General features: G+C 35.5%; 1 protein-coding gene across 3 annotated transcripts in view; it reads right to left on the bottom strand.

The window, feature by feature from the left end:
* The window catches only part of LOC106177722 (sodium/hydrogen exchanger 3), a 63139-nt gene that overhangs the window by 37516 nt on the left and 9355 nt on the right, over positions 1-16268 (bottom strand). For all 3 annotated transcript variants that reach the window (XM_013560578.3, XM_013560579.2, XM_013560580.2), the window contains exon 3: positions 10791-10963. In XM_013560578.3, coding sequence (XP_013416032.2) covers positions 10791-10963 — 173 coding nt within the window. The remainder of the gene's footprint in view (positions 1-10790; positions 10964-16268) is intronic.

Genomic DNA, 16268 nt, shown 5'->3' with positions numbered 1-16268 from the left:
TAACAAGATTTAATTAAGATTTGATAACAAGCAACACTCAGTACCTGGTATCACTATAACACCTAGCAAAGGAAAATATCTGAAAACAAATTAAAAGATTCTTGTCTTATCAACATGTTCAAATGGTACAAAGCAGAACAATACATTTTTAATTTAGAAGAAAAAATTCATCACATCAACACATACAATGCTTGTCAGATGTGGCTGGTGGTATTTCAATATTTTAAGGTAAAAGATTGTCGCCATGAGGAGATGGCTTTGTAATTAAATATTTCAAGCCCCTGGATGTTATGTGTTGCACGAAATCCTAGATGTAGTGTTATGTCATTTGTGTTAATAATCATAATAGTAATGAGTGAACAGTGTGTATAATGCGTGTGTGCATCAAAAACTGTATATATATTTCACAAAATAATGATAACACTTAAATTATGGCACATGCAATAAAACATTAGCACATTCCTCTTCCTGAAATTTGCATAAATAAATCTTTGCATAAACCAGGCCATTCTGTCAATCAATCACTTGGCTGGCAAGGACTTTTAATCAGCCGTTTCATTAACAAAGAGGAGTGACACTGACTCCAGAAGCCTTCCCAGTTATTACAAAATGATCATCACGTCTGTTATCCCTCAGGGAAGTAAGCACACCAACAACAATGCCACCGTACTGATTCCACTTTCAATAATTTCATAATTTTTTTATAAACTTTGTGCTTTTTTTTCACAATTAAATATATTAACCATATATTTACCAAAACATGGTTTTGTAAACCATTTATAATTCAGTTAAAAAGACACAAGCACTTCTCCTAACAACCTTTTCTTTAATAAGAGAGGGCAATTTGAGGACTGGAGATGATAAAATCGCAGAGCTGCTACACAAACAAATCGTCATGAAGCTTACATCATTTGTAAGGACCCTTGAGGCTTGTAGCCTATATCTTGACCTTTCGCTAAACCCTCCTTTCATAACTGTGATCTATTTTTGTCTTCACCATCGAGTTAATATTCCTAAATGCTACTAATGCAATTTTCACTTAATTTCCATTTAACTGAAACTACTGCAATAAGGCATTTTATGAAAAAAGGCATTGTTAACAACAAGGATTCTCCTTGTTTACAATTTTGGAACTTGATAATTTGTGAAACAGAGACAACATTTTATTGATAATTTTGTGTCTTGCTAGTAAAGTGAACATGAAACCATTCACACACAGCTTATTCAACCACTTGCCCTGGTAGAATAATTTATCAACAGCTGTTTATCAACGTCAGACAATAAACGGAATTTCATGTAATTTCTAGCAACAATGTTGCACGACATCGTAACACTAAGGCTATCTATCTGATCATCAAGGAGAGATCTGTAACCATTACATCAAAACTGTGGGATCTCATTTCAGTTCCATCATTTTTTCACTGGGAGTCATCATTGCTATTTTTCATGTCTTGCAGTCTTGCAGCACAGTTGCAAAAAAAAAAAAAAAAAAAAAAAAAAAAAGGAAAAAATATCATTGGCTTCATGCTGTCCTGTGAAGTTAAACAGGGAGCTACACGTAACTGTCCTTGGATATTATCCATCTGAGTCTTAAGCAACAGAAATGTTGGTTTAGGGGGTGTTTTTCTTTGAAATGAGAGTACTTCATCCCAATGCTACAGTGTATATGTCACACAATACACTGCTACCCTCTCATGATATGTGCCTTGATCACCTTGAGCACCAGCAAGAAGTGTTTTGGTATACATGGCTGGAGTGACAGTGTTTTATCTCACACATACTACATACAAAGAAATGGATACAACAACCAGGCCCCAGCAATCTCATTGAAAAGATAATGAAAGCCATCCCAAAACTATATCCTAGCATGCCTGTATTGAGCCTATGTGACAATTTAACAACATGCAACTCTATCATCTTCCAAGAACTCATAAGCTTTTTTTCTCTGAAGTCATATAATAAGCCTTCTATCAAAGCAAGCCAAGAGATAGTTGCAGATTACCATAGAAAAAAAGCAATTTGCAAAAATAGTATAGTATACCCATCTACGCAGAAACACACCTTAGATCTGGGATGAACCCTGAAACCAATATCAAGACTAACTGAAACTACATCAATAATTTAGAGTGCACATTAAAACTAAACTCCTAATTACCAACAGACACCATTAACCTCATGCCATATTTTCTCTATGTCTTACCAGGGAATATGTACTCATGGTCTCCATGCAACCAGACAATGCCAGGACTCATCAAATCTCTCTCCTGTCCCTCCTCTATGATGGGTGATAGCACAAACTAGGAATACCTAATGTTTGGGCCACTTGGAGCTCTACCACTCCCTTAAACCTTATGTAAATCAGGCACAGTTAACCTTGTACTACAGTGTCCAAATAACATCCATGTTAATTCTACAGGTAACTTGTTCTGTGTTTTAGCAGCCCTCTGGTTTGTGAACCGATTTGAACTTCAGAAAGGTCGAACAAGTAATCAAAAGGATCTCTACATGTCTCAAGGCCATGTTAAGGCCACCTCAGTTGCTTGTCAATTATTCTGAACTTTTTGCACCATGCACACTGGCTCATTAATTCCCCTCCTCCCCCTTCAAATATATAGGCTGTAGGTATATGCTTCTGTTAGAAATAATAAACGAGTCAAATGCTGGTAATAAATCAAAACTTTCAACATTTCTTAGGGAAAAAATATTCTAATTAAACGAGAAAAGTAATAAAATTTTAATTCTTACTGAACATTTCTGAGGAAAAATATTTTAATTAAACTGGAAAAGTAATAAAAATTTAAATTCTACTGATCCAGTAAAAAATCAAAGCATTTCCAATAGAGACAAAGAAACGGGCACACCCCATAGGCCAGATATAGTACTTAAAACTTCCTTCTGACTTATACAAGCCTAGGGTGCATTCATCATTATCAATGTCATCCGTTTTATTATCACAGGAGTCGGAATGTCTGATCTGGAGTCATACTTGCTCCTCCTTGAAGCAGTATGAGGATTGGCATGACATCTAGGGACTTTCAGCCAGCATCAATAAAATTAATTATCACTAAGGATTGACTGGTTACTCTCCTTAAAATGATAAAAATAAAAACTTTATGTGATCAGCCACTGATAAGTTATAATGAGGTATGCTGATAAATACTCTTTATTTATTCATTTTTATTCATTTATTTATTTTATTTTATTTATTTATTTATTATTATTTTATTTTTTTTTTTTGAAGAACCACTGAGATTCCTTCAAAAGATTTTCTCACTTCAGCCTTCATTTTGATTCATATATGCATGTCCAAATACAATAATGCACGCACCCACGCACACACACACAATTGATTGGCACAGAGAAATTAATCTCTTCTGAAAAATCAATATTCTTATACCTCAGCTGGTCAAGTTCTTCTATAAATGTGCTTTAAAAATAATAAAAATAAAAAAACTTAAGATGTGCAAGAGTTGGAATTTCATGATGCACTGAAGCACATAATTTCAAATAACAGGCACTACTTTAGGGTTAATAACCCACTGCCACTTGCTTCCTTTTGATCTCTATGTCAATTAAGAACTTTCTGTATTAGCAAGTGAAGATCCTCTGGGAGCCTGGCTTTGATAAATCCAAACTGATTCAGTCTTTAAACCCTGAAAGTGAATCCTCTGATGAAATGCCAATATTCATTTTCTGTTCATCCTCACCTCAGCTGACTTGGGTATAACTTGCATATATTGGCGTCTCTGGTTGAAGGCTATCTCTTCAAACAGTCAGTCAATTTCCCAGAGGCCAATACACCAATAAAGATAACCATGATATAAAAATACTTTTATGCAGTAATTAATTGTTTACCAAAGAATAAATATACTTGGCAGATCAATGATAGCCTGCAAAGAAACATAAAGCAGTTAAGATCTCTTGGCTGGCAAGGCCATACCAAACACCCAACCAAAGATGCTCTTAAAAACGATACTTGGAGCACTAAAGAATAACTCAGCATATATAAATAAAAGCTCAAAGCAGCCAATTATAAGGGCTCTTCACAATGAAAATCTGGTCTACATGGATCGACCCAAAGATCTATGGAAAGCAACACTGCAAAAGCAGGGTGTGGTTCGAGCAGAGACAAAATTTTGTCATTGCTTTTTTAATCTAATAATAAAGAGTAACAACCTCAACAGGGGTTCCTGGCATCCATGCATTTTTCAAATCCAATGTCAAACTGCCTGATGAAGGTTTTTAACAGATAAATCAATGCAAAGCAAGGCCTGAAGATAACAAAGGTTTCTGGAAGCAGAGACAGCTGATCAGTTGCCTGCAGCTGGCTAGTGCCATGTTTCAAGACACAATCAGTTCAGTTTGGTGCAGTCAGCCTGGTTTTTGACCTAAAGTATAACCCGACCTGGGTATCATGGTTCACATTTCTCATACTGGTCTTATTTTTGACCTGTCTCAAACCTGTCTGGCTGACCCAAGTCCACACTGGCCTGATTTGATACTGACAAAATTAATTGTAGCAGTTATGTGTTAGTACACAGTGAAAAATTGGGGGGGGGGGGGGGGGGGAGTCCAACGAACAGCCATATTGGCCAGGAAAAAGTTCTTCTCAGATTGAAATTTGATCCATCTATGTCTGTGTGTGTATGTGTGTGTGTGTGTGTGTGTGTTTGTGTGTGTCTGTGCATGTGTGCATATGCATCAATGCTAACTTAAATTTATCATTACACAAAATTGGGTTTTCACAATAACAGCAGAGAAATATATATTTTCAACGTAGAAGTCATTATGTCCATGCCAACGGAGATTTAAGAGAACCTCAATCGTGCAAGCATAGACAGACAAAGGAACCAATTAACAGTAACCTTATTATGTACATGTACAAATGAGCCTCCTACTGAAAGTAATTGTTCATTCATTTTAGGAAACTTTAAACCATATCCAGACTTCTGATCAATAACAACACTAATTTAGCTCCAAAAGTTATTCAACAGTGTTCTGTTACATACAAACATTGATCAAAAGTATCACAGAAAATTTAACACCAATGAGATTAGAAATAAAAAAAGAGCATGAAAACCCTACACAATATGTTCCTTGTACTTACAGAAATTATTGTTTTCAAATACCCACAACAATAAACCTGCTGACATGAATCAACTTATGAATCAACTATAACTTATAACAAATCATTTAAGGGGGCAGGGGGGAGGTAATTTATGTTGTTCAAATGTATTAAGGAATTACCTAAAAAATCTATTTAAGTGCTGTAGCTTTTAAGGATGCATTGGGTCGCAGTATATTCCTTTCAGTCACACTTAAAATGAAGAGAAAAGGCTTCCAGAAGCCAATGCAAGCGTACATGAAAGTAAATCCTCCCCCTAGCTGCCCGAGGAGGCATCATTCAAGGTGTCATTCAATTAATCTGACTGCTTTCAGCAAGAAACCCCGGGGAGTTGGATTGATCTATCTAGTGCTATAGTTTAATTGGGAACACACCCGTAAGTCCACAGAATAATCTAAATCGTCTAATAATTCAGCTGTGTATCACATATACCTGATGGCCTTACACTGTAGTCTAAATCTGCATGTTCCACCTGAATGTATCTCAGAAATGTGCTTTATCCCGGAAATGTGCTTTATTTACATAACAAACTGATACCTTGAGTGCATCTGGTTTATTAGCACACCAATGTTTATCTAGAGTTCACATTACTGTGATAAACCGAGACAAGTCCTTTGGCCAATTCACAAGGAATTCCATTCACGGCGGAGCCCTAGCTGTACAGGACTGGAATTATTGGTTTTCACTGCCAAAAATTAAAATGCACAATTTTTGTAGGCCTACAAACTAGCCTCAAACTGATCTGAGGTTAAAAAATGATACTGTGCTGCAACAAAGTGATAAAAAAAATCTATTTTTGAGTCAGGAAATTTATACCCACTGGCTTCTAAATGGGATCATCTGATTATATTTTTATACTAGTTTTCATTAAAAGCCATGCGGTCTGGACACATAATGTCTGGATCAGAACAGGGTCAAATAATCAAAACTGACAGATAACAGATAATTGACTCTCTGAATCCATTGAGTCTGACCTCGTTCTTAGAATATTCAGCTGCTTCCATGAATGTATCAGATGTATGTATAGCCCACCATAGGGATGACAGTATACTATATATACAGGGTCAAGCAATCAACTTTAACAATTGTAATTAACCTCATAACCAGGCATGATTTAATACTGTAAACTCTGCTACTTTGGGAGATCATAAACAGATCACACCATATGTAAAGTCCACAGCATGCAGTCAAGCAATGAGCCTATTCAGATTGCAATCAACTCTTACAACCAAGGATAACCATACTGCGAATAAACCCTGCTGGTGAAAAAAAATAGCCTTCACTATTTATTGTCAATGTATTATACTGACTAACAGCATTTGAAGATTTTCATCATGTGAACTCCGCCTATTTGTGAAGCCAACATGGTGATATAAGCAACCACTCAGTGCAGGTTTCCTGGTATTGACATGTTCATTTTGGTGGAGATGAAAGGAAAGTACATGTAAACAAGCTTCAAGGAAAGTAACACCCAGCTGATGCTGGCTTGGTTTTTTTTTTTTTTTTAAGCTGGAGAAAATGATCAGCTATAAAATATGCAAATTAACCTAAAATGTGTCTTCGTAACCAATCTGGCACTTGTATTAGGAACCCATTTCTAATTTACAGAACTTAAAAGTGGGTCTCAACTTTAAGATTCAGTCTTAAAATGTTAGTGCAATGCTATTTTGATCCATTAATACAACAGTTACTGGTAAAACTGAAATGTTCTTACTTTAAGCAGTTCTGAAAAAAACATTTTATTGCACAATCTTCACTTTTAGATAAGGTCACCACGGTATTACACATAATCAAATAACCTAATTTTCTACAGAAAGCATAATCATTTCCAAGTATAGTTTCAGCAACTACATAATAGTGTGAAAACCAATGGATTTGCTTTTCATTTTTGTCGAGGCTAGATGAATCGGTGAATGCACCCTGAATTTCAGCAGATAACACATGGCAATTTCCAAAAATACCAGCAGAAGCTTGGGGATAGTAGAGAGGTGGGTTTTCAGTGTCAACTTAAACCTGGGGTGGATGAATATCACGCTTTAGAAGAAATACACCTTAATTGGCAGGCAATAACCAGAAAAACAGAGAAATAAGTTAAACCTGAATATTAGCACACTGTCAGGAAATAATTGAAAAAAAAAATAGAGAAATAAGCTAAACCTGGACATATATGCACTGTCAGGGTACTAAACCAGGGTAGCTTTCACATTCGCACTGAAGGAACACCTTGATTAAAGATAGATTTACACTAGGTTTGTGAGGGAAATCAGGGGCTTAAGAGCTAATCTTGAGCTCAATCTAGTGCTCAATGACAGGTCATTCATTTTCTTGGAAAACCCTGGAAAGTTAAGTCTTCACAACACAGAACCCAAGTAACCTTTCTCTTGAAGGCTTTGGATATAACCTTGGCTTATCACTTTGCATGCTGTGTTTTTATTAAAATGAGAGGGGAAGCTTCAGGGTAACAACCCCCCACTTCACCCCCTCCCTCAGCCCTGCTTATGGTCTTCCTCATTTTTCCCATTTTTTTTTCTTTTTATTTTTTACAATCATTATGAAATAATTTCTGTTTTTGTTGATTTCTTAAGTGTTTTTATAGACTCTGGCATTAACATTCACATCATGGGTACTTAAAACTTTTAAAAACTGACCTCATGCAGTTTAAGTACGTTTTTTAATAAATATTCATGTATTTTTAAAAACCCTCAGAGTACCAAATGTATTATTCTTAACACTTTTAATTAACAATTTTATCAATCTTATTCTCATTTAGTGAACTTAACCATTTACTTTATTGTACAATCCAACTATTTTAGTGGCAAATTAGCATGAATATTATTATTTTTACATAAATTAGTGCTAGAAATCTGTGAACCAACACAAGGGTCATTGAGAGGGATCTTTTGAAGCAATCTTGAAATGAAACAAGCAAAAAATTTTCAAAATCATTATCAGTCAACAGGTACTTAAACAATCCTTTAAAAACTATACAGAACACACAGATGTAGATCTTAGCACAAATTACTTAAAAGGGCACAAGAAAAATTCAGAATCATCACTGGTTGTTATATTTCTAAAGAATGCTCAGAACATAGAAAATACAGAATCTGGAGTATAATCACAAAGTCTTGTATGGGTAGACAGCCGAGGAACTGGCAAATAACGCTTCCTTAGTGAAATGCATTGCCAAAGAAATGCTATGGGACTTGTATTTTCTATCACCCTTTCCACTCAGTCCAATAAAACAACATTCTCATTTACCCAACCCAACATTGATTAGGCCAGTGCACTTATAAGTACGAAAAAAAAAAAAAACATAAAATGTCTGGCATCTTTCCACCCTCTTATTACTTTTCCTCTCTGCAAAAAAAGACAAGGGAATGAACAAATCAATGACATAATTCACTTGGCGTACATTTGACATTAGCAGTAGGTGATATTTCATTGGAAAATCAATCGCGTCCCTTGTCTATAGGGCTAATCATATTTCCAATTGAATAATTCTCCAGACAGTTGCACCTAGTCAAGTTTTAGAAGATGCTATTGAGGAGCAGTCATCCTTTATTAGGCTGATTAAACCAGGTTTGCACCCAAGCAAATTAAGCCAGACTCCCACCCAAGCAAATTAAGCCGAACGCAAACCTTTAAAATCTTAACAATATGTAATAAATGCTGACAGCAACCAAGCCAGTGGGCACAGAGTACTGCTCCAAGTGCTCTAGCTATTTAATGTCAGTGGACAGACGGTCAGAATTTTTCAAGTTTACATTGAAAGGCATTTAATTTTTTCTGTCGGAAGACGGTCAAAAAATGGAGGATGGTTTAGGAAATATAATTTGGAACACCATCAGAAAATATCTCTGGATCCGCCACAAGATGTGCTCAAAGCCACCCTCCCCCCTCCCCGAGATCTTACCCCTTGACTGAGAGATCACTAAGGAGCACCTATGAAGCAACTTTTATAACAAAGTAACGCTACAGGTATATTTTACGAGACACGTACCAGGGGTTCAAAAATTAGGTTTATTATGATTAAGCAGTATAAAAGAAAAACAGTCCATTATGTTCATGACTATGGCGACTACCTGGCTAGCTTAATTCTAACAATTAAGGACCCAATATACAATATAGGTCCTGACCTTAATACATGTAACTTCTCATTGCAAGAATCAATAAACTCTTATTTACCTTTTTTCTAAACAGCACATGCAAGATTCAGCAGACCCTTTCAAGTGATACTTAACATACTTAACACCATGTGTTCTCCAACACGTGTGACCTCCCAGTGACCTTGAAGTGCTCCATCTGACCCTTAACTGGCCCTCAGCAGACCCTTGTCATAACATCCCTGACCCCTACACCACCTCTCTATACACCTTGCCATAACACTCCTGACATTTCCATGACCTATTAAAGCACCTTAACTGACCAGGGATGACCCAGACTGGACTTAACACGATAAGACTTTGACCAGTGAATTAGTCTAATGAAACCAGACTTCCTCAATGGACTTATGATATTTGTAAGGCAATCATAAAAACAATGGGTGTTCAAATGCAGTTTGCCCAGATAGACAAATTGCAAACCAAGTCAAATGTACAAAACGTATAAAAATGACACTGAAGGTAGGATTCCAATTTCTCTAGCACTTTTTTTATCCACAATTCAATCTTTATTTATTTATTTATTTATTTATTTATTTATTTATTTATTTATTTATTTATTTATTTGTTTGTATTTTCTCAGTGATTATTCAGACCTGTAACAGGTGTATACCTGGACATGCATTGGGAAACAAATCCTCCCACATCTTTATCCATTTAAATTTTAAAATCAGCAAATAGAATTTCAGATGATGGCTTATAATCATATTCAGCCCATGAAAATGAAAAATATTTCTGATGTTTATTTTTAAAATCATTTCTCAGCAATTACAAACAATCTTGTTTTTGAGGGTACAACAACAACAACAAAAAAAAAACGTTTTCTGTATCACTACATTGGAAACTCACTAAGGCCCTTAATTTTCACATCTAGCAGTCCACTTAACTGTACCGGTCCACTTTGAGAAATTGACAACTTAATAGTTTGGTGATTATGCTAGAGTCACCTAAACAGAGCCCCTCACTAGATACAACAGGGCCCTAGCAATGGTCCAAAGGTTCAATAGTCCGAAGGTTCCAGTTCTTGACATTAAGGGTGGCCCACTGGCCCTGGGCCACTGAAAACCAACCTAGGGCCATTGAATCGCTGGGGTCACTGGCCCAAAGAGCAAGTAAAATGCCATGTGCCAAATGACCCTTGCAATATTTACCGATATCTCGGGCCAGTATCGATAAAAGTTAGTGTCAAGCCCTGGGTTCATTGGTCTGAATGTAGTACCTTCGGATTAATGAACCCTAGATTATAAAACTGATGAAAATATTACCATTTTTCAGACCAATGAACTTTCGGACTATCGAGACGCCCCCGATACAACCATTTAATCAATCTTATAGCAGAAAGTAATCTTGGGAAGAACTTGTGAAAGGGATCAACTGTGACTTCCCCCTCTTCTGTAGTGTAATTGCACATTGTATAGGACCCATCAAAGTTGACCAGTTCAGTTAAGTTTAATGCTTGATGTGAAAAGGATTTAAAAGCTAGTATGTCTAAACATCTTACTTACCACTGTCACAGCATCATTCAGCAAGGATTCCCCAAATACGATGATGTATAGGACTTCATTGACTTGGATCTCTTCAAATACTGCCAAGACAGCGACAGGGTCTACCGCAGAGATGAGGCTGCTGAAGACCAGGCAATGGAGGAAGCTGATGCGAATGTCCATGAGCCCAATTACTGGAATATGTAATGGTAAAGGAATTAAGTACAAATGTTAAGTGCCTGAGAGAGAGAGAGAGAGAGAGAGAGAGCATGCATCTGTTTTAGCATGTGTGTGCATGTGTGTGTACACATGCTGTCGCAGGCCATATCAGAATCCAGTCTAGTCAGAAACTGGTCTGCAGCAGATCAGAATACTGATCAAATCAGGACTAGGTTAGCTTTTATTTCAGATGAGTCAGATCAGAATTGTAAACAAATATAATCCTACAGATAAGCAGAATAAACCACATTAGTGACAGAAACAAACATATGACTACAATTCCTGATAAACATGAGTTAAATTCATGTTTTTTTCTTCAACTTACTTAGAAAATGAACAGAAGGGAAAACTGATAATACTGATGAGAAAAACCTGCACTGAATTATTCCTGTGACTTTTTAAGTTATTTTATATTCAGCACACTATTACACACCTAAATCCCATCTTGTTCTACCACTGTCAATACAATCTCAAAATTGGATTGAGTAAAATCACATTTCTATCCCACAACACAACACAACAGACATGATAAATTTAATAAATAAAACTATCAACTTCACAGCAGCATTTTTTTATCAGGAAATTGCAAAGTAAAAATGTCCTTAACCTTTAAAACAGATTGTCTTGACATTAAAAATGACATTAATGCCACCTACGCTTCAGCCTTTCATTGGCTCTAGCCTCTACCAGGGCTACAGATTTAATTATTTTCACTAGATTTTCAAGGATATGTCTCTACCTTATTCATGGCACACTCTCTATTGTGACCCTGTTATGAAATCTCAAGGATAATTACTGGGTTGGTAATTGTTTGCATAACTGCTAGGCACTGCTAACTTATAAGTTCCTGCCAAATCCCTCTGATTGCAATCAAGACAGTTAATTGCTCTGACCTTAACTGCTTGATTTGCTGTGCTCAATCTGGGCTGTTACCTTTATCAGACAATGAAACTAAAATCCACCAAAAACGACTGTAAAATACCACACAAGACTATCATTATGCAAAAAAAGTATCCATTTACATCAGGTAAGTATTTTTTCGAAGTTTTTAATAAAATTGCCAAAATATATATATATATATATAAAGCCATAGTTGACTAGCCTGAGCAAAGTGACCTAGTTAAGTAGACTAGACATTTAGCCAACTTGGAGTGTTTCACAAAGAATCTGAAGTCTTAGCTTTGTTTGCTTCCAGTAGTCAATACATTCCAGGAACTTTCCAAGAAAAGGTGGAAAAATCCCTGAAATTTCAGATGATATGACAGGGGCCAAATCCAGTGACAGGGTTGTGTTTGAGAAATGTGTACATAAGTAATCTGTTTAAAGGTACATGGACTCTGGGAAACCAGTCAGTGATTTAAGAATGCAGCAATCCTTTTCACTTCATGGCACTGGTGGGCTAATGTTTTGCAACAAAATACAGCATAATGTAATTCAAACTTGCCCTGATTAAAATTTTAAGACTCTGTTAGTTCTTCAAAAAGCATTCATATGAAACCATGTGTAGGCTCACACAATGTCAAGAGAGTAAATTGCTAATGATTTAATGTTGGAATAAAAAAAACTCTAAAAATATTTTCTAGATACCACATCTGAATAAAATTTTTATAATTTAATTTTAATGAATGAATAAGCATAAAAAGACATTAGGCCCAATCTGAAGAGACCACATATTAAATCAAATCCTTCAGATACAAATCAAATTACTTACAGAATGAGTAATATAATAATATAAAATTTTAAAAAGACTGTCAGCAGATTTAACAACCACAAGCATGTTGTTTTTCTCCTCTACATCTGCGACAACATAAATGTTAACAGTGCAATTTGTCATGAAATATATTTGCTCAGCAATTATGCTAGGAGAGAAAGAGAGAGAGGAGAGTGTGTATACAAAAAGTTGTAGTGAAGATAGTAAGCATCTGTTGCACCATGTATATTGTGTTTAACTACTACAGTGTACAGCTTGTTTGCACCAGTTCACAATAAGTCTTCTATTTCCATTGTAACAGAATCATAAAACAAAACATGTAACAGCTTGCTTTCATAAACCTCTCAAAAGCATCATTTCATCAATATCTTTTCAAACTTCTAATTATTCCAACTTCCAGAAGTCTTTTCAAAGAAACTAAAATGGAAGCATTAGACAGAGCAGATGAATTTCACACATGAAACCCATTCATTCTATTTTTTAATGATCATCTACCAGTGGTCTTTTCCATCATCACGGTATACATTCACTGTACTTATTACAGTTCTAATAAAGGACATCAGCAGCATTGAATCTTTCTCTTTCATCAGGGCTGAGCACCAGCACATTTTAATTACAGATGAGCAGGTGTGTTCTAAGTCTTTCCCCCTGTATGATATAACAACACCTACAGCTACCCTTCCACATATCCCCTCACTTAATCTAAAACTAAACCATGGGTCAGTTCAATATATACAGGTTTCTGAAAAAAGATGGTTTGATACCTTTAGGTACACAGATAATTAGGAACAAACTTTCATATGCAGTACTACATAAAAGCAGAAACCAATTTGGGCATATTGTGTATTTTTAGATTTGATTACACTTTTAAAACTGTGATGTCCAAGACTTATTACGTATATTGTAGTCAATGCCATCCCGAAGTCTCCACCCAAGCAGAACCCCACCTGACTGAATGAGGAAAAGAGAGGTGTGTATATAGCTGTGTAAAGGTGGAGTGATGCTGGACTGATATTATCTGACATCTCCTTTTCAACATACATTAAATGTAATTTGCAAATGATACAAATTAGTATATTTTACACCTTCCAATATTGTGCATTTTCAGATTTTTGTCACTGACAAAAGCACTCTTTCAGATAAGAAGTCAGCTCACATTTCATAAATTTCACAGCGTCTGTTGTTCTTCTCGTTCTGACTATTGATTAATTCTCTGTCTTCATGCGTCATTCTAGTTGTTTATAATACCATAAACAACAGACCTAGTCTTTTATGAGATCTCTGTGATGAAGGCATCCCTATTCTCTGTTTATCTACCATTTATGACAGAAATAGAACAGCATTGTTAGTTTTCTTCTTCCCTTAATCAGGCCTTATAAACAGATAAGGCATTTACTAACACTACCTACATATCTTTTAACAATGATGCCCATATTAACCACAAAACCCACAAATTAACCAACACACTGCACAATTATTTAGCACCAACAAAGTGATATCTAGCACTAACATTCATCTGCTCTGACAGTGCTAGTTAATTTGTGGGTTATGTGGTTAATATGGGTGTTAGTGCTTAAAGATCTAGGGATAGTGTTAGTAAACTCCAAATCCATATAAGGCCTGTTAATAGTAATAGCTCTCTCTCTCTCTCTCTCTGCCCAAATGATTTCCTATTGCTGAATCAGGTCCTCAAGTCTTCATAAATTGACTAATATTACTATAATTACCAGGATGTGAATTCATAACCTCTCACTTCAGTTGACATTAAATGTTCCTGTACCTTACATAAGAATATATGCAGGTGGATATTATGCTATGACATACATAGTGTGTCTACTTCCTTTTTCTTTTTTTGCTAATTAAGAATTCGGCCTGCAGCATGACAGGATTTCCTTCTTCCGTTACTGTACCTGCCACCTAGCTTGCACAGAAATGGTGGAAATGACTGTGTTCTTGAATAATAATAATAAAAGTCAAGGGCGGATTTAGAATGAGCTTTTAAAGGCGTGGTCAGAATTTTCTTAAATGATGCTTATCAATAAAGCATTAAGACAAGTATCCTGATTTTCCACAGATAATAGAAGACTGTCAGTCATATCCTGCTGTAATATCTTTATTTTGTGTGTGATTTCATAATTGACATAAAAATGGACAGACAATTATTTCATTTGCATTTTTTAACAATCACTCTTTATTCATGGTTTTTCTGGTGGGAGAAATTATTTTCTATGCTTAATAGATATTCCATTTTTGACAAGCAGAGGGATTCCTGTGTGAAATTACAAAGGATCATCATTAAACAGTAAAACAAGTACCTCAGTGGAATAAGAATATGACTTTACTCATATGTTAATATAATGCAAAATAATTATCAAAAGGTATAGAAATTAAAATTCACATTTCAAATATTGTATTAAGACACAAACATAACAAAAAAATAAAGACTTATTATTCTCTAGAAATAAGAAGCTGTTTTCGTGTAACCAACACAGGTAAAATCATGACTGAAACATTTTTCTTTTTTTTTTTAATACACAAACTTTCCACCGACACCTTATCAATAGCAGGACTACATGACAAATATAGTAACTTGTCCTCAAATTCAGATCCGGGATATCTTTAATCCAACTTAATCAATACATTCATGCTTGCACTTTCTTGTCTCCACCTGTCAGTTTTTAAGTACCAGTTGGTAAATGTTGAGACACATCATGAGAATCCCAAAATCTAGCTTACCAGTACTTAAAATTCATTGTATAAAGGTCCATATGAAGGAGACACAAGGGCCAAAATCTAGCAGCTACAGTTATAATCCACAAATTTTAAGAGCATCAAATCTTTCAATATACTGTACTTTTCTCATTTTCAAGTCACTAACATATTTCCCTTTCTGACACAAGCATTTTTCATGAACAGGAATTTCAAATGATCTGTGTAAGGTTTTTACAACAAAATTTGTTTCTGAAACATAAATAATTTTCATTTATATTTAAAAGGCAATTACCATACCAATGAAGCTAAGACAGATTAGGCTTTCTCTTCTTAAAGAGGGCAGGTAGCAAACCCATTTTATTTATCACTGTGGATGCTAATAACACTGTGTACCAACTCCTTGGTTTCATTGGAAATTTACATTTTTAGAAAGTTTTTTTTTTTTCTTAACCCTTTATCCCTTTTAATCATCCAACATGATACACATGCTAACTATACTGTTTTGATCCAAAATTGAACAGGCACAGTAGTTGGAAAGTCATGTTCTGCATACACCAATTCACCATCCCACTCATCAGCTTTCAGCTTTTGTATGTACCCACACATTTTACGTGATCTCATCTCATTGTGAAGCAATTCAATGTCCAGACAGTTTAAGGTATCATGCATATTTTGAAAATGTCCCCAAGTTATACTCCCAAAAAGCTTCCTGTCTTTCCCCATTCCAACAATTAAAAATGATAAAACTATACTCATATACAGTGAAAGTTTGTACGACGTATTTTCTTCTGGGCTGAGATTCAAGAGAAGAAGAAAATAGCTTGTTGGGGGGGGGGGGGGGGGGGGGGGGAGGTGGG

The sequence above is a fragment of the Lingula anatina genome, chromosome 4 (assembly GCF_051362555.1).
Source record: "Lingula anatina isolate TDL-2025a chromosome 4, LinAna3.0, whole genome shotgun sequence".
Taxonomy (NCBI): Eukaryota; Metazoa; Brachiopoda; class Lingulata; order Lingulida; family Lingulidae; genus Lingula; species Lingula anatina.
The sequence above is the reverse complement of the archived record's forward strand: the minus strand, read 5'-3'. Positions and strand labels throughout refer to the sequence as shown.